We start from the raw sequence: 25,200 nt of genomic DNA on the forward strand, positions 1-25,200 counted from the left end.
CTAACTGGAAATGTAAGTGTGTTCGCTCCGCACAAACAGGTTGTATTTCATTTATCGATGAGTTGCTTTCAGAAATTTTCATATGTATAAATACACACATGTACATACGTATATGATAGATACAAGCGGTCATACATATAAATAAATGTTAGAATATTTTTTTTCAAATATTGTACAATATTTTTTTGATTTATTTGCCAGTTATGAACTTAGATGTTCATCTACCATTTTATGAACTCAGTTTTTGTAAATACGTAAACATGCAGTATTCGTTAGTAGTTCCTTAGAATTTTAACTACTAAATAACTGTTTATCTAACATTTTTAAATGGTTGACATTTGCGATATTGTCTATTTTCCTTCCCACTTTTACTTACTCCATATGTCTCGTAAAATGTGAACTAATGGTAGAAAACCAAAAAGTTTTAGTAGGGTATTTATTGAGTAGACGAAAAAGTCTTTTCGTATTTCTAATCAAACTTTAACTACAAAAATTTCAAAGTATAGCGAATTTTTTCATTATTTTCACTCATTTTTGAACAGCTGTAACTTTTTTTCCAACATTATATGGTATGACCTAATGCGATTGACAGCACTGGAGAAATACGACTGCAACGACGTCTATTGACAAAATACGAAAGGATTTTTTCGACTACCCTAACATTGGAAAAGGTAATTTAGGTTTAATTTAGGAAAATCCTCGACACAATTGAGCTTGATTATTTTAAGAATGTAATCTTCGATCAAATCGTTTTTTACATTCTCGAGAACGGCATCATTAATCATATCTTTCAAATTCTAAAAGTAATGTTACGGTAGATCTTGTTTTTGACTTAGCTTCCTTTCCAGTTTACATGAGTGTATTCCAAACCACAATTACAATATTATCAGGCTTTTCCGCTTATTAAAAAAACTTCAAATTGTTACATAACCACATTTAATTTGGTGATGGATTGCGTCAAGGATAAGTATAAGATCACAAACCGAGGTGTTCCATGCTAAAAAATACCGCTGTTTATTGACATTATTATAAGGTTTTTAGACCTTACCGCAAAATGAGAGCGCACATATAAATAAATATGTCTGTAACACAGTCCAATGTCAGTCATTCATGCGGAAAGACATGAAAAAGCAATTGTTTTTGCCTGCCAATTTTTTCTGCTGACATTTTGCTAAATTATGTGGTACATACTCGCATGTTCAGGTATGTATCTGTGTTCAGTTTTATGCAAACAAGTTGTTTTCTCTTGCGCTTTAAAATCCAAACACATTTTTTGTTTGTATGCTTTTTATTTACCGCTGATATTCATTTGTTTGTTTTTTAGCAATTTAATTTTTACCTCATTTGCCCACGTACTGAATACGGCAACGCCGTAATTGCTGTTGATTTCAAGCGATTTATATAGTGATTTCATAATTTCAATATTTGTTTTAATACATACATACATACATTATATACATGATATATGTATGTATGCTCATATGTATATAATGGCACAATTTGGGACTCTAAAGTTACTAAATCACTGATTTTTGGAAAAAATTTTGAGAAACTCCAAAACATCACCTACTGATTCCTGACTAGAACGCCTACCATTGACCATGATTTTTCAACAGATTATTGATATTATAAAAGGTTGGTCTAGTTCATCCACATTCCTAAATTTATTAAAAGAGTTCATTTCGTATAACTGTGTAAAAATACTGTTAACCCAGCATAGATCATTCAACTTATTTCAATGTCTAAATTTCTCCTTCGCTACCTCTTTTGGTTCTGATATTCGCTTTGGGCCGCCGATAGGCTTGGCTGGTTTTCACTTTTATTTTCATTTTAAACAATAAATTTCTTTTGTATTTTCCCCCCGTAAATGAATTGCGTGCAGCCCACTAGTAACGCTAGAATTACAATCAAATATACATATGTATCTGCCACATTCACTTTTTACCAGGCCGTTGCCAACATTTTGTTATGCTCAAGAGAACGCATGCATATCTGTCCGCCCGTCCGTCTGTGCGTGGTCATGATTTTATCAGCAGCTACAATATCGCTTTATTGGCACGATTGAAGTAGTCTCGTTTGTCGCGGGTGTCCGTGAATGATCCTGGGGGTGAGGGAGTGACGTGTTGGTGGTGGTTGTTGCAGCTGCAGAACCCGCGGGGGCGGTTGTCGCACTGGGGTGTTGGTTGGCGACGCCACTGTTGTGAGTTGCGGGGGCAGACTCCTGCAGCATGGGGCAACGTAGGTGACACTCCACTCACGTGTGGTGCGCAGGCCGGAACACGTCGGGAAGTGGCACCAGCCAGTGCAGGAATTGCACTTAACTGATGCGACGTTCCGACGTATGACGGTCTGACACACGGAACAGACTGTGCGAGGAACCAAGAGTTGCTGATTGGTTCTCGCACGAGGATTGGAGCGGGATGAAGGTTGGGGGGGGGACAAGTCAGAGTGGGAGCTGTGTTGCCTGTTTGAGCTCCTGACCGTAGAGGTCCTTTGTTGGCCACTCTGATTGAGTGCCGGCGCGGCGCGCGAACTATGTGCAGGTTGCACAGCCGTAGAGGCTTGTATCGCAGTATTGCGCAGACAACACGGGGCCACGTAACGCGTGGTCCACTCCCTGTGAGTCTTAAGGCCTGAGCAGGTCTTAAGATGGCTCCATCCATTGCATGTATTGCACCTGACCGAGGTGGAGTTTGGATGGAGCCTTTTAGCGCAGACGCAGCAGAAAAATTCCTCCGGGCCCGGGTTGGACTCAATGCCAGCACGAGTCAGGAGGATACGGAGCAACCCTGCTGCAAGGCGTTGATCTAAGGACGACAAACACAGATTAATACTCACCGATCCAAACGGGGTTAGATCGCCGGGGCACGATCGTCAGTGACGCTGGCACGCACAAAAGTGTGCGTAAAACGACAGATAGAAATTAATATTTTCCAAAGTAGAAGAGTGCGATAGCGAATTAATGAACGCTGATGAGGCGCTTTACTTTGTTGAGACAATTCAGAAAATTGCCTTTTGACGATATCACAATTGTTTATCTTAGCATTGAGTAATTATAAATGTATGCATGTATGTAGTGAGTGTGTGTCTTGTTTTGACGCACTTTTCTTCTTTGCTTTCTGTGGCTATTTACTTTTATGGTTGACTTTTGTTTCTTCAACGCGCGTCTCATTTCTCTTGCGTCGACTCTAAGGTAGTGGCTTTTCATATCTCTTCGTTTGATTTCGTCCACACTTATTCGTCGTCTCCACCCAAATTTGTTTTTTACTACCTTGAAAATTATGCAATGATTTCGCACCGTAAGTGTGCCGAAAGGTGAATCACGCGAGTCTCATCGCTTTTGAGAACGAGGATATTTTTAAACAATAACTTCGTGTGTTTTTCTTTTACTTATTTTAAGGTATAAATAAATGTATTCATTCAATTAACCTTTCTTACTTGCGCTTTCCGAAAAACTCGCTTTGTGTCTGTCCCGCCAATTGTCACTCGGCGGCGCACCCATTTCATGTCGGTTTAAATTAGGTGAATGCTCCTCAAATTGACAGCAAAAAGAATTCAATGTCAACGCTTTTCCTTCGCACCCAGTCTCCCCAATTTAATTCAATTCGAGGCAACAGGTGTATCGCCACGCCTGCTTTTTCAGATATTGCATATGTATAGGTATGTATGTATGTCTGTCAGCCTTTTGAATAGAAAATTTAGCTATTGCTCAGAGTAGCAAACGTTTTTATATGTAAATAAATAATATTCAATTGTTTTAACAAATCCATTAAAGTTTATCGCACGCATGAAACGCGTTTGCTATTTACGTATAGGCCAATTTATTTGTATATTTATTTAGGTTGACAAAGACTAATTTTTAACTATTCTTGTCATAGATTAGATATCGTTATCACTTCCCTAAATTTTCTATCTTTTCGCATTTTTTAAATGTTATTATTATATTTTTTGAGACCAGGTTGGTTCACCTATTCACCTAAATATAGGTGATCCATCTCCTGAGTGACATATTCGATAAGTACTTCACAGAGTTAGCTCTGCAACGCCCATCAGGGACTAACATGAACTTTTCATAACTTCGCCTTCACATTTCATATAGAGACAGTATAAAAAAGATGTTTCAACATAAAGTTATCAAAAACTGGGAACATTTAAAAAAATTAGGGATGCATATTCCACGGCGAAACTTTTAAACCTTTTTTCTTAGCAATGGCTAGTGGTTATCAAAATAATATATTTTTAACGTCTTTCCTATACTGATTTTTTGTTGTGTTCGTCTACATATCAGCACAATTTTGCATAAGCTTTTATGATAAGATTATTATTGTATTTTTAGTTGAGTTGATAGAATTGCCATACAAATACATGATAAACAGAAATGTTTTCTACAAATACCGTCGCCCATTATGATATATATATTTTTTTTGGTATTAGAACTGTTCTTAGTGTAAAATCATAGGATTACAGGTAGTTGTTTGGCAATTGATTTGATCATTAGTAAACGGTATTTAGAGTAAATTATGCCAAAGTGTTTTGAAATGGTGATATATTGGTTCGCGTTAAGCACTGGAGATTTAATGGTCTAGATTCACTTTGTTTTTTATCAGCAATGACAATGTGGAAACCTGTTGCTCTTGTTATTGTGAGTTCAATTGATAAAATTTCCTAATTGGCTGTTATGATCATTGCGTAACACATTTACTTTTCGAACTTTGAATATACTTCGAAGAAACGACCAAAATACGGAAAATCACCGAATGTAAAACCTAGGAAAAATCTTCCATCGTTCATAGGACATTTAATGTCCATTTCGAAATTTGTGAGATATACCATAATCGCAACAATTACCAAAAATTAAACTTACGCGCTAATTTAATTCAGGTCTTTATCTCGATTTCTTATCTGGAATTGTTTGCTTCATAATGATCGTATGTGTTTAGAAATTAACTGTCCATTGGCAACTGGCGAAACGATAATGTTTTCTTGTGTATTTACTTATGTACATATATATATGTATATACGATGTTCTTAACTTTCGTAATATACGATTTATTATCCAGCATATTTAGTAATGAAATGATATGTAGCAAACGTTTTAAAAGGGTCGTCATAAGCTTTTTGTTGCTTTGTTAATCTTTGATCAATGTTATTTTTTATCAAAAAATATTGTTATTGTTTAATTTAATAATAATAATCTGCCTTCGGACATTATTTTCAAAGCAACCGCATTTTCTGTTCCAATACACTTTTACTCGACTTAATGTCATCCTACGATGACAGTTATAGCTAGCGATAGCTTTCTTAATCTGCTTTGGCATTAAATTTGGTTTCTATTTATTGCAAGAAATTTGGAAGTCTTAAAAATATTGAAAATTTATTTATTTGTTCTACACATACAAGCAATTTATTGGAAAACAACAAAGTCCTTTCTCATTGTGTTCACTTCTCGTAGTCATACACGAAAATCTCTACTGTCGATAGCAATTACTTTATTTTACCAGTTTATCACGTTCTAAGCCCGATTTGTTAAAACAATTAGTGGGATAATGTCAAAAACATGTCGAATCGGAGAAGTGTGAAAAACGTTGATGTTTACAGTAGACAGTAGAGAATTAAGTCACGGCTTGTGCACACATTGCCCATCGGCTACTGGCAGTATTTTTATGGAATTTATCTATAACACGACGGCAATCGACCATACTCACAGACGTCTATTGGAAATTTTATGTTTGATAAAAGCCATACTATATAGATGTATGTGGGCTGGTATATTATTAGTGACCTCGCTTTGGCGTCCCATCAACCGTTTTATGGTTGCCAATTATTCAAAATTACTACCTAATTAGTTGTGCTTAAGATTTTTGATAACTATTCCCTTCTCACTATTTGTTCGTTCCAATTGAACAACTGCTTTTCAACACTTTCCTTGCCGTTGTAATTAGCCAATATTGAAAAACAATTTGTATACCTCTTAAGAATGTTCAAAGTTTTACATGCAATTAATTTTTTCTTTGGTCTGAATTTTTTTTGTGAAATGTTGTTATAAAAACAAACCGTTACTCGTTATAGTTGCAAACAATTATTTCTATTCTGTTTTGTGATTGTCTGCTGTTGTTATTTTTACTTCGCTGCCGAAATTAGTAGCCACATTATTCAAAAAAAAAAAACGGTGAAGCAAATGAGTGCCACAATTCACTGATGACCGTGGCGGCATTCATTCATACTTTTTTTAAATAGTTCGAGCAAGTATCCGAAACACCAACTCACACAGCTCTCGCAGTTCCAACGCCTCTCTGACGCTCTAATGATACATTTGGCTTCTCGTGACATTCAAATCCATCCATTGAGCGCATTGTTCGTTACAATTTCAATTTTTTTCATTTTTAAATCGTCCGTCCCAACCATTATATCTTACTTAATTTTTTATGGAGCAATATTTTTCCAATTTTTCGCTATGTTAATTGGGAGGGTTCGCTCGGCAACATAGATCTGCTGTGTACTTGCGTGTTCTGTGTGTGTGTTTGTTTGAAGGAAATGGGGATCATGCTGTCTGCACTACCATCGTGCTGAGCAACGTATTAGGCAATAATAATTAATATTATGCTTGACTCATTTGCTTTCTATTTCTACTTTTGTATTTTTTATCCAACAGCTTGACTGTTTTCCTTTGTCTGCTTGAATTATTATTTAATCTTGAATAGTTGCTTTTAATGACTTGTTTTCCTTTCACTTTCATAGAACTCTTCTCCGTTTTCGGTGTGAATGACCTTTGATTATAAAAAGAATATTTGCAACTTTCTCAGTGATGAATGAGTCCAATTTCAAATATTAAGACTAATACAAATAACGGAACTATTTTAAATAATTAATTTGTAGGGCGATCGCCTAGTGAACTTACATACATACAGTGTGCGACAAAACTAAAGCACGGAATCAACCTCCTCGGTATTTAAATTAATAAAATCATAAAGTATGTAATAAATGGTTTTATTTTAATTTTTATAACTAGTTCATTCATTCTTCTTTTTGAATTAGTAAAAATTAAACAAATTAACTTATTAAAAAAATATATAAAATTCCATATATGAAAAACTCTAAAAATCTGGTGCGACAAAACTAAAGCACGAAAGAGTTTTATGATTGAAAAATTTATATCTTTCAATATTTGGTTGCGTATTCCTTATTTTTCAACACAGGTGCACATCGGCAAGGCATGGACTCAATTAATTTATTTGATGTGTCGCAGGAAGTGCTTTTCCATGCTACCTTTACTTGTATGTATAAAACGGCCTTATTTTTACAATTCTCACGTCTGATTTTTCGATCTACAATTTCCCATTAGTTCTCTATGGGATTGAGATCTGGTGATTGTGTGAGTCGCTTCAAAACCTCAATCCTGTTATCAATAAACCACTGTTTTACACAAATAGCAGTGCGTTTCTGGTCGTTGCCATGTTGATAACTCCATTTTAAAGGCATTTCTTTTGCAGCATGCGGCAATATAATATTCCAAAAAATATTTTTATGCTTAAATTTGTCCATTGTACTGTTTATATGATGAATTGGCCCTATTCTATTCTCTGGAAAACAACCCCACACTAGTACATTGTCTCCACCATGTTTCACTGCGCTTGTTTCATAACGCTCATTTAGGCGTTGTCCCTTCGGTCTGCCTACCAGCTTCAGCCCATCTCAATCTTTGATATTAAACTTCAGTTCGGCAGAAAAAAGTACAGTTTACCATTTGGTAATCGTTCAATTTATGTGCATCCTCACAAATTCCAATCGCGCCAGTCTGTTCTTCAAATAAATAATACGCCTTTTTTGCAGTAACTTGCTACAGGTAGCATGAAAACCACCCATGGACAGCTCGACGTTGTATGGATCTCTGTAATATATTTAACCGTAATTGTCTTACAATAGATATTGCCGATATAAAAGGGTAATTTTTTATTGCCCGAAGGACTCCCTTATTCTCTCGTTCGGTTGCTTTCCGTGGCCGTCTACCTCTACGCGCTGTAACCAAAGAGCTTTATTAATGAAATCGGCTAAATGTTCGGGAAAGAATAGAATGATTTATTCCAAACTTTTTTGCGATAGTCATAACCGATTCTCTTTTCTTAAAATCCTTAACAAATTTTTTTCTAAAATGAACAGAATACTTATTTCGAGCCATTGATATATTTTTCACTTCAATGTACAACCAATCGTATTGAATAACGAACTGAAACTGAATATGCACTAATATTTTTGTATTTAGCTAATAACTACACATATTCAACATTTTTTGATCATTAAAAACCGTTAAACAAACAATTAATGTGCAATTAATATGAATTATTGGCTATGTGCTTTTGTTTTGTCGCACCAGATTTTTGAAGTTCTTCAGATATTTAATTTTATATAATATTTCAATAAGTTAATTTGTTTAATTTTTATTAATTTTAAAAGAAGAATACATGAATTAATAAAGCAAATCAATAACACATCTTGTAATGGCTACTTTATGATTTTATTCAGTTAAATACCGACAAGGTAGATTCCGTGCTTTAGTTTTGTCGCACACTGTATATACTATTTACCAGTAGAACACTATTTTTGGTAGATTAATTATTAGAAACACTCAAGTGAAATGCAACGAATTTGTGATTGTCGATGTTTCATTATTTGCGTTTATTTTCCAGCTTTCTCGCAAATTCAAATTTAACGCCCAACTTTTATTGAAAACAATCGTTGTGTGTGTGTATGTTCTCCCACAGACACATGCCAACATTTGAGCGTGAATATTCCGCGGTTCATTTTGCTTTTTGCTTTCATTTTCAATTTCTTCTTTTATTTCCGCAGTCGTCGCTCCAAGCGATCGTTTTATCGCTAGCTGGTTAACATTTTTGATGATTTTTATCACTCTCTTGGCGCTCGGTAGTTATGATGTCATCGCGCGGTCAGCATTGAAAATATATGATTTTTTGTATGATTATGCACTTAACACAATCAATTCAGTTAGTTGAATGGTTTTTTGTGTTTCTGTAAAGTGTACTTTTCGTGTTTATTCCACATTCACACTTTAAATTTTGAGGTATTCACTTGGACTCGCCTTTGCTCGTTTCGATGTTTTGGTTTATTTGCACTTGCGTCGTGGCGACAGTGAACCGCACATAACTAGACGAGGGGACAGGACTGCTTCACCTCGCCGCAGTTTTTCACCATATTTTGACATTTATCGTTATTACAGTGTCCAGTCATAATGAGATCATCAGAATAGCGATTAGTTTCGGTAACGAAGTTTTCGCATTTAGCAAATAGGTTTTCATTCAATTTAATAAAGTTCTTATTGCTTTTATTATATATGAAAGTTGAGGCAGAGCTCTCTCGTAGCTTTTTGAACTTGACACACATACGTGCGGTAGATTTTTTTTGTTTAATTGTTTTCGTTTTTAACTCTTCCATCCACTAGCTAACATCTTCCCCAAGCTTCTTAACATTCATTGTGCTTCGCAGACGGATTGTTATGTAAAACTTAATTTTATCGCGCAATTGATTGCCTTGAAAGCGAGTTTTATGCTGTCTGTTTTAAGTGCACACAAATACATATATTGTCCGTATGTCCATAGTTAAGTTGGTATGTATATTTGTACATTAAAACTTTTTAAACAATGCATTATGCAATGACATTTGAAGTATTCCGTTTACTTTAAGTACCTTTATGAGTAATCTTAAAGACAGCTTCTACGCCAATCGACAGGGTAGCTTTTACTTTTTGTTTGTCTGAAACTGCCGTCATCTCCAAAGTATGTAAATATGTATGTAGCGCAATATCTTATGCTCATTTAATTATTCGGTGTTTATTTTACGAAATTTTTTTCACTTTGGCACTTTATTAGCGATGGAGGCGAATGCGTCATATCCGTTTCTATTTCAGATAAGTCAAAGCGCATATTCAGATATGTATGTATGTATATTTACATTATACTAGGCAGCACATTAATACGCTTTTTATAATTTTCGACTTTATTTCTTATTTGCTCCCACAAGTTCAACGAAAATATTTGTGTCAATGTGTTTTTACTTCATTTGTTTCTTTTCTATAATCAAAACGGAAGCGCGTCTTTTGATATTTCGGATAAATTTGTTGTTGGAGTTCCGCACCACATATTTTGCGCAAGCAAACAAGCATTTTTTAAAGTGTAGTATATTACTCATGCCATTTTTCATTAAAGAAAATAGCTTCCTTTTCTATAAAGCAAGCAATTCGAACTTTGTTGCGTTAAACTGTCTTCATACCCATTTTCTCGCCAAATACGCCACGGGCGGTACTTTTTTATTTGTATACAAATGCATTGAATTATACCGTCATTTAACATCCTACCAATAATTAATTTTCTACGACAAGCTTTAATTATGCCTTACAAAAATATATAATAGGCAATAATGTCAAAATCGCGCACAACAAACCGTCTTATTATAAGGCTCATTATTGTCGCAGCTCGAAAATAAAACTTGCGAAAACGTGCAATAATGGCAAGTTTATCTGAAATGCCCTCAAAAAATGTGTACAAATGAAATCAAGTTCAAGGTGAAATTTGTTGCTTTGAAAATGTCTGTTTCGACTCGTGCGAAGCGCTTAATGCAAATTATGAACGCTTGCAAGTGTGTGAGTGCGGCGTCGGTGCAAAGTTGTATATGCAAAGGCAAAACAGATGCACCATGATGCAAAGCGGCAAAAAGTTTTGGGCTAAAATTGAAAGAGCCAAAACGTTTCGCCATATTTTTCAAGCACATACATACATACATGTGAGCACAAATACGAGTATGTATTAAAAATCGCTTGTTGCTACCTACATACTGTTCATGTACATACATATGTATGTGTGTATATGCATGTGTTTATTTAAATTTGAACGGCATGTGGGAGTTATTTACCTTCGAGCACTGCATCCATTTACCTGTTGGCCAAGCTTAAAACTGTATGCATTATACAATATAACACACACTCACATGCATACATGTATGTATATGTACATAAGTATACACATATTTTTAATGAGATGTCTACTTTTTAATGGTTTGTTTGAAAGCTTTGCACCTTTTGCATATAATTTTCATGAAATTATTGCATTTTACAAGCAATTCACACCTATACTTACCACATACATACATACATAAATACGTACATACATACGTAACGTAAGTTTGTACGCCGTCATGGTGATTCGTCTTTGTGGAAAAACGCTTATAATAAAACAACTTAAACTTTTCTGTAGCTACGTTGGCAATTGCAATGATGCTATTTACCGATTTCACTGACGCAAATGTGCAAGAGTAAATAATAGACAAACGACCAATAACAACAATAATGCTGAAATGGTCAACAACCATGTGGAGGGAAATTCGGTTTTACAACTTTGTGGTTTGACGATTATGTCAATGCAACGTCACCGCCGTACATGTACTTCCGACAACGCACATAATCGGTGTTTATTTATGCCATCATCATCATTCAAGCATGTAAAAGTGGCCAAGTAATAGCCAAATATATAAACTGGCTCGTACCCATTCAAGCGAGTTTAAATATTCAAACGGCAAACACGTGCATTTCCATTTCCTCGACGTTGGTTACGTTAGCCCCTGCCCATATGATTATGAATAGTGACTCCAACATAATTGCCATTATCGTCATTATTACATTGCGGTCAACATCTTTAATTGCCAGCAATTTCTTAATAATACATAGTTGCGTATAAATGCACTGTCCGTCCTGCTTACTTGGTTTAGGTGAAATCCACCAAACCAAACTGGCAAGGCTGGTCCAGCAGCTGTAATGGCCGCGCTGCAGCACTGTAAATAGCGCTAAACATAAATAAAAGCGAAACTTGTTTTGTTTATTACTTTTTGAGATTTCACTTGTCGCAGCCACGTTCGTTTACCTTACCCAGATGCTGCGATTTTCCACACTCGAGTTGTGTAGTAGAGGTCAAATAGATATTTACGATTTTTGAGGAGCTTTCGAAAAATCAAAATTCTGAAAAGGTTGGAATTGCTAATTTTAGTCAAAGCAAACATTTTGTATTGGCTTACGAGGGGTTCTTCATAAACCGGTTGATTTTCAAATTTCTCTAACTACTTCCAAATAAGCTAAAGTTATTTTATTGTATTCGCCCCAGTCATGTTTCACAGCATCAATTGTGAAAGGTAAAAGTGCATAATTGACAGGGATTGTTTTTGTTGAAAAATAATAATAATAAGGGAAGAGTTTTCAAATTTAGTGCTTTGTACCAAAACATCCCAAAAGTTCGAGAATGGGCCACTAAAACATATTGAAACATCAAACCTGTAAAAATTATTATAAACATAAAATTTAAGTGCAGAAAAACTATAAATCACCCAATCAAAGTACTTATCTAAAGTTTTATGTGATTTCAAAGATTTAAAAAATTTAAAAATTTTATCATTAAATATCAAATTGTATCGGCATACTTTGCCAATATTTTATTTATTTAAGCTCCACATTTAAATAACTATAAAAAGACGAGCTTTAAACAAGTCCCAAATTGTTCAATGATGTTTATTCTATTACACATTTGACGTTGTGAGCTTTTTATCTTTATTAAACAAATATTTATCAATGAATCACGCTTCCAGATGAAATCACATTTTATTTGTATTTCATTTAGATACATATATATATTCATTGGAAAAAGTCGTTTGAATAAAGTAAATAATAAGTAAGCGTTTCATTGCCACAACGAGTCAAACGCGGCGGGATCTGATGAACTCAGTGACTCATTGGAGAAAATGTGGAGAGAAATAACTGCATACAAATACGAGTGTGTCAAAATTAATTACATTTCAATTCTAATTTTTATAAGATATATTATATATAGAAGAATTCTCCTCATAACGTTTACTCGAAAGACAGGTTTCTCGTTACAATACCAGTTATTACAATACCAATTTATTTGCTATTATTAAATAAATGTATGTATGTATGTGTGTTTATTTAATTCCCTATTTCTTTTATTTAATTGCAGATTATTTCCGCACTGACTGTTGCCGCCTATACAAAGCTGAATTGATTTGTGCTGACCAGAGCGGAGGAGCCACATACCAAAATGTCGCGCAAATCGGTATGTATAAAATATAGTTGCTTGAGTAAAAAGCAATTAGGACAAATAATATACCGACTAATTAAACGAAGAAATCACTCAGTTTTCTTTGGGCTCAGGGCTAGTGTCGAGTCATTGTGGTACGATATTGTTTTGCGGGGGCTTATTATTATCAATTTGACATTTTTTCATGCGCAAATTTAGGGCCAAGGTAAAATTTATTGTACAAAAACTATGGCGTAACTAACATTCGAGAATCGTCAGCAAATAGTACATACATCTAAACTGCACTATCATATGCATACAAATATAGGTATATTTGTGCTTTTGTAGTCCTAATAAATTACGTTTTCAAGTGCCCGCAGTGATTACAGAAGTCAGATATTTTTAAACCCAATGTCGAACACAATTTTCGGTGTTATAAATAAAGGCGCTAAGAAGTATGAAGAAAAAACACTTCATATCAATAGCTAGTGAGGCAAATAAGTTGAAATAGAAAATAACGCAATACAACATTCTTGAAACTAAATTATATTTAATCAATATGAATCAATCAAATGGTAAACTTAGAAATTTTAAAGCGACGCTTGTTTTAAATTTATTTCACCACAATGGTGGTTTACTCATGTATATTTTTAAACAACACGAAAAAATAATCTATTTTGTCCATTTGCGTAACTAATTTAAAAACCACAACAAAACAAAAAATTAAAAATAATATTTCTGATTTAACTTTCTCACACGAATTACAAATGCACAGTACAATGAGCGATTTATGCGGTACGACTGACAGTCGCTTACCAAATTATTAAGTGTGACGTGCAGCCCCGCTCTGTGCACCTCAGCGCCAGTTATACAACACCGGCATCACTCATGCGGTGGGTGGACGTGGGTGATTTGACGTGAGACATGAGTGTGCGGCTTAAATTATAAATAAGTCGGCTTTTAATGACACATTGCTTCTGTTGGGGAATTTTCGGTTTAAACAAAGCTTTTATGTAGCGTATCAAACTGGGTTTGAAAATGTGGTGACTATGTTATTGAATATAAATAATGCAAAAGAGGATCGATGTTGACCATTGCCATAATATTAATATAAATCCCCGAAGTTGTCAATTATCGAAGAAATTATAAGCTCTATTTCTTGCTTGCCTTTTATTCCTTTTCAGGCAAGGAGACAAAAAAAGGTCGGGCCACGTCTGGGGTATAGGACGGCTGCGGAAGAGTTGGGATGCCGGCCTTGATTAGGTAGCTGTTGACAAGAAACATTGGCGGTTTAAAGATGCCTGTGATGCCAAAAAAAAAGACAACCCTCCAAAAAATCCACCGAAACACACCACTTCTTGCTAAACCAATATAAGCCTCCTTGTTCATATCAAACGTCTCTGTCGCAGATTTACCGAGTTTCGCACAGAATTTAATCGCGTACCTCCGCTCTAACGAACGCTGCATTTTCGGCTTGTTATCAGTCCCATTACTTTTCGAACAAAACCTATAGCTTACATTTCATAATTATATTCATATTTCATAAGTGCAAAGTAAATAAAGTAAATTATCAATTCGAGATGTATCATTTGTTGCATGTCTCAATGTTCGAAGTTTTATATATTTGTATTGCCCAAAAATAGCATTTAAGCGGACGGACAGCTGGAACAAACTTCAAGTTTCCCATTTCACATAAAGTGTTAATTAGTGGACGAGTTATTAGAGAGAAAAAGCAGAGCAACAGTAGGGCGACCAATGTTTCTTTACTTCACAAAGTCAACTAATTGATCAAATGCCTTTTTCTACATTTGCAAATACTATCTGAAAAGTAACAGCATATTTCCAGTAATGCCGCTATTACAAACTGCCATTTCATAGGCCTACTTAGCGAACGTATTTTTTTATTGTAACGAAGAATGAACAAAATGTAATGAATTTGGATTTGTATGTGATCAAATAGTTGACTGGAGCGGACGGAAAGCTGCAGCAGCAAACTTCAGCTTTTCCCCATTTCGCATAAAATGGCATTCAGTGGGTGGGACATTAGAGAGATATAACAGTTTATTGTCGTTTCCGTTTTCTGTTTGTTTTGATTCTCGGCATGAGTCAGCCTCAGTGGCCTACATATTATTCAGCGTTTATAGCGTTTTGCTTTTTTTTATTTTTTCCGTAAATTGTTTTTAACAAGAATGAATGGGCTTGGTCTCCCGCCAACAAGCGTTACTCGGGGTGTACCTCATTGATCGACATCGACGGCATCGATACAGGTGTATGAGCAGCAATTTATGTGCATAACCAACAACACAAGACATTTTCTGATGCGCAAAATCACTCGATAAAATAAATAAATAGCCACTGACTTAGCAAATGTTGCGTAGATTACTTCGCGATGTGGACTCCGAATGACCTAGTGAGCTAAAAAGATAGTACGAGTAAACATTGTATCTACCTGTCTGTGTGCTCGTACATCATTTTGCTCTACGGTAACACGTTGTTTATTTGCTTAACGGCACTTTGCCATCAATAAGTGGCTACCGAGTCTCGTTGCTCCATTTGCGTATTTCTGCGTTACTTAATTCCTTCAGGCATTCACATACAACAACAAAACAAACGATTGCATTTCATTTCCATTGAAATAGGTAAATTTGATGTTCCATGCACCCAGGAGGGTTGGAATTTATAAGGTTGCTCGCCATTACTACCGTTAGGATCCCAGCTTTGTGCCGACCTTATTTACTTAACTCCCATTTTACGCGGATGTGTACTAGAAGCGTTGTAGCGGGCGTTCTCTTTGTTTCTAGCAAGTGCTAGATATGTTAGCTTCTTCAGTTACACGCAAGCTGGCGGACTCTTGTGCTGACGCGCAGGGCGTAGCACTGCTTTCACGCTTAAAATGTATTTCCGTTTCGGCGCTAGGCTTGCGTGCCGCTACTTACCCTCCAGATTGTTGCTGTTGTTGTCAATTGTGGAGGCAAGAAGGTGTGGTGTGTTCAACGTGCCAATATGCCATTCGGCTCAAACATCGACATGCGAGGGACAGATACTAGTGTCTAGTGATGGCCCAAATGTCCCACCCTCCAAGAGTCGTTGGCTTAGAGGCCAACTAGAAGCTACTGAGGGTTGTTGGCATTCTGAATTGATTTATAATGATGGAATTTGTTGGAAAGCATTTCAGTCTTGACAGAACCGCCTAAAAGAACGGTTTCTTCGCGGTCGGCAAAAAATAAAATAATAAAGTCTTCTAAATCTAGTGTTTAGAACAACGTTCTAGGGAGTGCAATCAATAAAATTAAAAAAAAAAGTGTGAAACGCAATAGCAATTTATAAATTAAACAAATTAAAGCTTGGCCCAATGGTCGTGTCCGATAGCCGTGTTCGGCTGCCGCGCTACGTTGGCAGCTGGAAACAAAAAACGGTTTGTGGGAGTTATACACACTTTTAATATAAATTATTTATATCAAAATTAGCGGAACAATAATCATCCGAAATACATACCTACAAATACTGGAGTTGATATGATTTTGTGTGAGATAACTGTGAAACTTCAATAATTCTATTAATGTAGTGATAAAATACTACTGGCATTTAATTCAACAGATTTCTTGGAAGAACTCTAGCCCATTATGAGATTATTACTTATTATTCTGAAAAAGTAAATAAAATGAAGTGATAGTACCAAGCAGTGGTTCAAAATTTCTGCAGTCCATTGTTACGTTTATGAGAGCCGTTGAAGGCGGAATTTGCTTGAAAGTAGATAATGCAAATAATAATTTATAAATTCACAGAATCAGGCAGGAGCCTTCCTCTTTTAATGCCACTTAAAATGGCGCTGCTTTTGATACTTTGTATTACAATTGATTTGTGTTGCTGTTATGTACAGTTCAGCCAATAATAATAATAATGTGTCGTTTACACAAAAAGCTTCTGTTGCCTCCAAACTGCTGATGCGTAGAGGTGGCCGATCAGCTTTCTTTCTTTTCTTACAAACTCTAAGGTTAAATTAAAGCAGAGAAGAAGAGATTAAATTTTTGAAAATATTTTCCTTTAACTTTTTTTTGTGTTTTTTGGAGATTTCCGCTTTTATATTTTTTTTTCGAAATTATAAAAGCTTTTTCTAAAAAAGTAGAAATATAGCTTCTATATAAATTTTTCTTCTTATCAATCACCATAGTTAAGTTTATGCACATTATTTCCTATTGGGTGGGTATTCTGAATTATTATATATTGCCTATTTATATATTTTCAATGTGCATATGGTATACTTATGTGTGTATATGCTTGACTTTGCGCCGCACACGTTTTCTGTGCGTTTGGACTATGAATGCATTAACCCAGAAACGTTAATTGGATTGAACATTCGCACGTTTGTTGCACGTCTAGCTGAAAAAGAGACGTGCGGAGACGTAAAAACAATGCTGAAATGTTTGCGCTGATATTTCTATCTATATCTTTGACTAAACTGTGAACACTTGTTGTTACAGAAGAGGGGGGGATGTGGTAATCTAAAACAACCGTTTTCATTTGGTCAAGGAATGCGACCCCTGCCGAGATTGAACATGCTTATGAACATCCAAAAAAATTTGTGTCAATATAGGGGGGAAATTAAAAAAAAAAATGGATTTGAGTAACTTCTGTAAAAATGAAAGATTTTTGCAGTATTGCTTTGCTGCAAGTTCTTCTATGCGTCATTGTCTTAGAACGCCAACGTCCGTCCACTTTGCCGCGCCGTGTCGGATATGAATTAATTTAGACGCACTCGTGCGTTTTCTCCAACGCTATTGGAACCTGTTTGCCGTTTGGTTATGCAAGCTTTTTGCTATGCCCAACAAAGCTCCGCAAAGCAGTCATATAAGCGCCGTAAAACCCCAACGAACTCGTCACATGCTACTAAGCCGGCCGTCGTTGCGCTGTCGTTGCGGTAGCAGTGCGTGCATTCGATTTGCTATTTGAACTATCTATACTATATACCAGTAAATATGTACACATGTATGTATGTGTATATGCATGCTTATACCACATAAACTTAAGTGCATGCAAAATAAGCAAATCCAAGCCGTGAGCAAGCGGACACTACTGCTGACCGTTGTCCAATTACTAATGAGCGCTAAGCAGCACTGCCTCGTCCGTCCCCCTCATCCACACTACCTGGCAGTTGTTCGCGTGCGCTTTTCACTTAATTTTGTGTGCGTGTGGATGTGTTCGCATGCGCTCCATTGGATCTGTCTGCTCGATTTGTTTTTTTTTTTCTATTTTTTGGGTACGAATGTACAAATGCGTGCGGGTGTAGACAACAGCTGTTGTTTGAATGTGACATCACGTGCATGTAAGCGTGAAACTCACCCGTCGCCCGCGACTTTCCGTTACTTACAGGTAGTAGTAATATGTCCGAATGGCGCCCGTTTCACGCTCACCCAACTCTCAAATGCAAAGTTTAAATGTTTTCATATTTATCGTTATCGCTACTGTCGAATTGCTTGTCGCTCCTCATTGACTTCGACTTGACGAGCTCTTCGCAAGTGTCACATAAATGCACGAAGCAAATACATTTTTCAGCAACGAAAATCAATAGTCGGCGACAAACGAAGAAAAATGCAACAAATAAATTCAAAAGTAACCGTAATCGATCGACTGTCGAGTACTACATACAAATTAACTATATTGTTGCATAATCGCAGTAACAATAGCAATTTGTCGCCAACCAACCGCCCTACACGCCCACCCCTGTGACATGCTATTTAAGCGTTTTAGAGTGTTTGCGAATTCCTTTCCACCTAACTGCCAGTGATTGCCGGACATTTTTGTTGATTTTCTATTTTTTTACAGTACTTCCTTATGTAATTAAAGTGATTTACATTAAATATGTTAATTTGAGCTTTATGTTTTTAATATTTTCTAACGAATTTCTCGTGTTTTGATTTTGCAGCTAAATGTACGCGTCACCACCATGGACGCCGAGCTGGAGTTTGCCATACAACACACGACCACCGGCAAGCAGCTCTTCGATCAGGTCGTCAAAACGATCGGCCTGCGCGAGGTCTGGTTCTTCGGCCTGCAGTACACCGATTCAAAGGGTGATTCCACATGGATCAAACTTTACAAAAAGGTAAGGTAATGGAAGAAAATGACTGCGGACAATTCATCTTCTTTTAAGCTTCAGTTTATTTTATTTCCTTTTTTTTAATGCTGAACTACTTGACGTCGTTCATAGAATTTAATGTTGCATTTCCTATCAGTGTGTAAAATAATAGAGAAAATAGGGAATGTGATGACGATGAACTCACTCTTCAGGAAGTTTTCTAATGAATATTACCTGTTTTCTCGAGTATAAAGTTTTCCAAAAGAATAAAAATTCGGAAATTGTGCAACGATAGAAAAATAAAATACAAGCTCTCATATTTTTGACGACTTGTAGTAGTAGTAGTAGAGTATAAAAAAGCAATTACAAAAAATATCAATAATATAATCACACAAAATTTCCAGATGTCTAGCTTTTAGATTTTTTCTAATCAACAATTCGCCTTAGCTTTTATTACATAGCTCTTGAGAGGCCACAAATTATGTTTCAGCAAGGTTTTTCACAAAACCCCACAATAATGCATCTTAAGATAAATAAATCATAGTAAAGTTAAAAAATAAAATTGTTTTTTGGGGTTAGGGATCACAATACAGATATTTTTAAGAGTACTTTTGAGGTTAATAATTCTTGTCTGGATCTAAATCAGATTCAGATCCATCTACATAGATGAAAAAGGTCCGTTGAGGTTGTAAACTATCGGCCTTGAAAGCTTTAAGGGTTCTTCAATAATCAACCAAAATATTAGTTCCATTCGAACTCGTAGAACACTAATTACGAAATTGCAAATCGGCTAATCGGATGAATAAAATTCTTTGATATACTCCACCGTGCTATCGAAGAAAACGAACTTGTCACAAATTCGGAATTGATTGGCTATTAATTTGGATTTGGAGAATACATATCTGTCTTTTACAAAATTACTATTATAAAAATAACGAAAATTCGCGGTGATTACTTCGCTTGACTGAATCCAATCGTCCCCGAACACAACATGCGTACATTCGTGACCGTGAATCGGCTCTGTAAATACATACATGCATAAAGTTGGCTAAATACTCGAGGACACGAGCTAGAGTTATTAAACACATTTGTCGTTTTATCATTTCTTACTAAATGTCTATATGAAAATTGCCAAATTTCTCAGAATAATTAACATTTCTATATGCACACAAATGGCTGCCACACAGCCAGAGTCGCCAGCCATAAAAACCATAAAGTACTTGAAACGCGTCAAGAAATATGTGGATAAGAAAACAGCCGATGGCCATCAGAACAGCAACGATGTTAGCGATGAAGACGACGATGCCGATGATATGGTGAGCCTGTCGTATTGAACCACCGCGTCACTTCAACTTTAGAGCAAGCCTATACCAATACAAATGTCTAGCTTTTGAAACCCGCTATAGCATTGAGTTGGGATGTAGAGATCGAGCTAAATGAAAGTAATTTAATATGTGACCCTCAACGTGTTGTTTCCTTTGTAAATCTTGTGAAATGAGTTGTATTATTTTTAAAATCTTATCATAGTCTCCAGTATAGCGTAGTGCCTTAGTTTCGATGTATCCAATTTTTATTGTTTTTGTTTTGTGGTTCCTTTCACGCTCTATTTTATCAAATCGGAGGTGTACATTTATAATATGAAACATTTATTGATTTGCCACCTTTTTCTCATTCTTACTAATGCACCCATAAATCGCATCGTTGGTCAATAGACTGGATCAATGCCATTCTCCACTTGGGTAAATGTTTTACGAATTTGTTTAACTCTACTCATTTCGTTTTGCTCTGTCCATTGAATGTGCTCTAACTGATATTTGCATTGTTACCTTCTCTGTACAGGTTTTGAACCAAGACGTGAAGAAGGAGAATCCTCTGCAGTTCAGATTCCGCGCCAAATTCTACCCGGAAGACGTCGCCGAGGAGCTCATTCAGGACATTACGCTGCGCTTGTTCTATTTACAAGTGAAGAATGCCATACTATCCGACGAAATCTACTGTCCCCCAGAAACGTCCGTGTTGCTTGCTTCGTATGCCGTTCAAGCGCGCCACGGCGACTACAACAAGAGCATGCACACAGCCGGCTTTTTGGCTAACGATCGCCTGTTGCCGCAACGTGTCATCGACCAACACAAAATGTCCAAGGACGAATGGGAGCAGTCGATTATGAATTGGTGGAAGGAGCATCGCGGCATGTTGCGTGAGGATGCCATGATGGAGTACTTGAAGATCGCACAGGATCTTGAGATGTATGGCGTGAACTACTTCGAAATCCGCAATAAAAAGGGCACCGACCTGTGGTTGGGCGTGGACGCGCTCGGTCTAAACATCTATGAGCAGGACGACAAGCTGACGCCGAAAATCGGTTTTCCTTGGTCGGAAATCCGTAACATTTCATTTTCGGATAAGAAGTTTATCATCAAGCCAATCGATAAGAAAGCGCCCGATTTTGTCTTCTTTGCGCCGCGTGTACGCATCAACAAACGAATCCTGGCCTTGTGCATGGGCAACCATGAACTGTACATGAGACGTCGCAAGCCCGACACAATTGATGTGCAGCAGATGAAGGCGCAAGCACGCGAGGAGAAGAATGCCAAGCAGCAAGAACGGTAAGTTTGTATAGAGTCTTGAGAATGATTTTTGTTCAGTTACTGATTGGGTGCTATATGATTTCAGTGAGAAACTGCAGTTGGCACTAGCGGCACGCGAACGTGCTGAGAAGAAGCAGCAAGAGTATGAGGATCGCTTGAAGCAGATGCAAGAAGAAATGGAGCGCTCCCAAAAGGACCTGCTGGAAGCGCAGGAGATGATTCGCCGTCTCGAGGAGCAATTGCGTCAACTACAGGCAGCCAAGGACGAGCTGGAGCTGCGCCAGAAAGAGCTGCAAGCTATGTTGCAACGTCTTGAGGAGGCAAAGAATATGGAGGCAGCTGAGAAAGCCAAGCTAGAGGAGGAGATCATGACCAAACAAATGGAAGTACAACGCATTCAGGACGAGGTGAACGCCAAGGACGAAGAGACTAAACGTCTGCAAGACGAAGTGGAGGAAGCTAGACGCAAGCAGGTAAGCAGACTCGGAACAAATTTACCTATTGCATTCGTACACAAAACTAACTAATATTTTACGTTCACAGGCGGAAGCTGCTGCAGCGCTTTTGGCCGCGTCAACCACACCTCAACATCATCATGTAGCCGAAGATGAAAACGAGAATGAGGAGGAGCTGACGAATGGTGACGGTGGCGGTGATGTTTCACGCGATCTGGATACAGATGAACATATCAAGGATCCCATCGAGGACAGACGCACACTGGCCGAGCGCAATGAGCGCCTACATGATCAGTTGAAGGTGAGTTTACGGCTTAAATGTAACTGCGAAATGTTAGAATGTTATCACTAATAAATTTTAATCGAACATTTTAAGGCTCTTAAACAAGACTTGGCACAATCACGCGACGAAACGAAAGAAACGCAAAACGATAAGATCCATCGGGAGAACGTGCGTCAAGGTCGCGACAAGTACAAGACATTGCGCGAAATCCGTAAGGGCAACACAAAGCGTCGTGTGGATCAATTTGAAAATATGTAAATTGGAGAATGGCAGCTTGGTGCGCACTGGCCGAGGATGACTGGTATCACTATGACGCCAGTCCTTTGTATAGAACAGCAAGATCAACAGAAGCGGCTATTTCAACAATAAAACAACAACAATTACCAGCAAGCAATCAACCAACTAACAAAAAACACACCTCCGCTCGATCGGCGACCTTCAAGTCGATCGTTATTTAAATGCAAGAATTACTATTTACGAATTAAGAATTGAAATTTGATACACTTTTGATAAGATAAAGTCTTCGATGTCGCAAAGTAGATAAAACCCTAAAGAAAAACAAAAGAAAAAATCATAAACGCTTACAAATCAAATTCGTAGAAACAATCAAATGCATTTTCTTTTCTTTTTGAATATAAAGTAAATCTAATGACAAATGACAAACTTAAGAAAGAGAAAGATTGCTGTTCCTCCTAAAAGTTAACGATTTCGTTGTAAAATCGTTTACATCTTTGTTTTTGCCTTTTATTCATTTTTTTTAATCTAATTTGCGAAATATTCCTGTGCTTTTGGCATTTATTCAAAATCTTTTAAGTATTTAAACTAAAACTGAAAGTTTGCGAGTAATTTTGAAATCATACTGAAAATATTTTTCCCGAGCGATACTAAAATGTCAATTGTTTTTTCTCACTTTTAGTCACTTACAATCGCCAAACTGAAAAACCTAAATCCAGGCATTTCTTGAATCGTTCCGTCTTAATTATTTTATTATTGAGTACCAACTTTATATATACACATCGATATATATATAAATTGTATTTTTTTTGTTTTTTTGAGAAAAACTTTTAAATGATATAATAAAAGATAATTTAAGGCATAGTTGTTCTATATATATAATTATTACACATTATTATTAAATAACAGTACTATTAATTTGAAAGGATAAATATAAATGGAAGTCTAATCATTCAAGCAAGAGAAAAGAGCAACGCAACGGGAATCCATTTACATAAAAAATTGTTATTATTACTTGGCAAAATAATTATATTATACATAATATAATAAAATAAAAATAAACCATTGTATTATTAGAAGAAGATGGAAGAAACGTAAAGACGAAATAACTTAAAGTTTTGAGTAAAGGGACATGGGCGTCTGCTGCAGTTAGCAACATTACTTTTGCATTTTTTTAAGAGAAATAAGTACCACCACCAATCGAATCAATTCTTAGAATACATTAAAAATGTTGTTGGTGCAGTTGAAAACCGGGACAACATTTATTATTTCTGGAAATATCAAGCATTATGCTAAGGATTTTCGCTACTGGAGTTGGCTTGACGGGCAATGACATAGCACAGACCGACTCATAATGCGACTTGTTAAAACAGTCCTATCGTTACCACTTGCTCCTACCCGACTATATGTTCTCGTGTTTTTTAATTAAAAGCATGTTTAATTCCACTAGGTTATAGCTAAGATTTTTTGAAGTTAAAGTATTACAAGAATGGAGAAGACGAGAAGAATATACTGCATTCTCAACCACTTGGTAGGCCAATAAATAAAAAAAATAAAAGTAATGAAAACATTGCTGAAATACTAAAAAATATTGATTGATTTAACAGATCAGCAAAATGAAATTTTGAATCTTATAAACAAGTCATGTGGTCCTTCGCGGAGAGTGAAATTGATGTTTTGTATACATATAAATATGAAAATGCGATAAAATTAATATTCTTAAATGTAAATTAAAAAATAAACTGGTTTTAATGGAACAATAAAAAATCAAAAGGATGATTTATAAATAAAACAATAATGATTTTGATATGGAAATCCTATACTCTGTTGTTTAACTTTCTAGCGATTTATTCAATTGAAAACACTCAATATTTTTGTTATTTTAATTTTTGGTAGCAACTGTCACTAGTAAAAATGGAAGAAAACCAAAACAAGCTATAAATCCTTTTATATGGAAGTTGAAGCTCGTAATTTTAAATAATTCATTATGGTAATATTCGCTTCCGATCCTGAAGCATTAATAATATACAGGTGCAACTTCAGCAGTTCTTCAGTACACAGCCCCATACCCTTAACCTATGTGAATAATGTCTTGCACCGCCAAATTGTTTAATCTATCGTGGCATCTACCTTATTTTCTTATGTGTATCTTAAATATTCTCTATTTGAAAAAATGTAAATCTTTTAATTTTCAGCTGCGATATACCCGACATTTACTAATTCACTAGGTTTTGAAGCCTTAATGTATGTATATTACCTAGTTTATTTTTTTTCAGATTTTAAAATTCTGAATTTGTTTACGAAAATGCACCGCCTACGTGCTCCGTTACTTTCACACAAACGTTAAATCTAATTAAATTAGTTTAATTATCAGTGACACGTTTGAACAATAATTTATAAGAGACAACTGTTTGGATACGCTAAAAATAATCATCTATTTCGGATTACATGTGCATGTTTGCACATATGTATGTAA

The 25,200-nt window shown here is 36.1% G+C and overlaps 1 protein-coding gene across 12 annotated transcripts in view; it reads left to right on the forward strand.

The window, feature by feature from the left end:
- LOC105225552 (moesin/ezrin/radixin homolog 1) overlaps nucleotides 1–24,544 on the forward strand; it is a 37,886-nt gene extending 13,342 nt beyond the window's left edge. For 4 of the 12 annotated variants that reach the window (XM_029549907.2, XM_019990001.3, XM_029549909.2 and 1 more), the window contains 8 exons: nucleotides 13,029–13,124; nucleotides 19,012–19,191; nucleotides 20,352–20,480; nucleotides 20,877–20,903; nucleotides 21,004–21,770; nucleotides 21,838–22,225; nucleotides 22,296–22,508; nucleotides 22,584–24,544. In XM_029549907.2, the coding sequence (XP_029405767.1) occupies nucleotides 13,110–13,124; nucleotides 19,012–19,191; nucleotides 20,352–20,480; nucleotides 20,877–20,903; nucleotides 21,004–21,770; nucleotides 21,838–22,225; nucleotides 22,296–22,508; nucleotides 22,584–22,748 (1,884 nt within the window). In that variant the 5' untranslated portion in view covers nucleotides 13,029–13,109 and the 3' untranslated portion in view covers nucleotides 22,749–24,544. Of the gene's footprint in view, nucleotides 1–13,028; nucleotides 13,125–16,342; nucleotides 16,504–19,011; nucleotides 19,192–20,351; nucleotides 20,481–20,876; nucleotides 20,904–21,003; nucleotides 21,771–21,837; nucleotides 22,226–22,295; nucleotides 22,509–22,583 lie in introns of those variants that run through there. The other 8 variants (XM_011204074.4, XM_011204073.4, XM_029549911.2 and 5 more) reach the window with 5 other exon arrangements.
- Nucleotides 24,545–25,200: the final 656 nt, after the last annotated feature.

This window comes from Bactrocera dorsalis, chromosome 4, assembly GCF_023373825.1.
Source record: "Bactrocera dorsalis isolate Fly_Bdor chromosome 4, ASM2337382v1, whole genome shotgun sequence".
Lineage (NCBI taxonomy): Eukaryota > Metazoa > Arthropoda > Insecta > Diptera > Tephritidae > Bactrocera > Bactrocera dorsalis.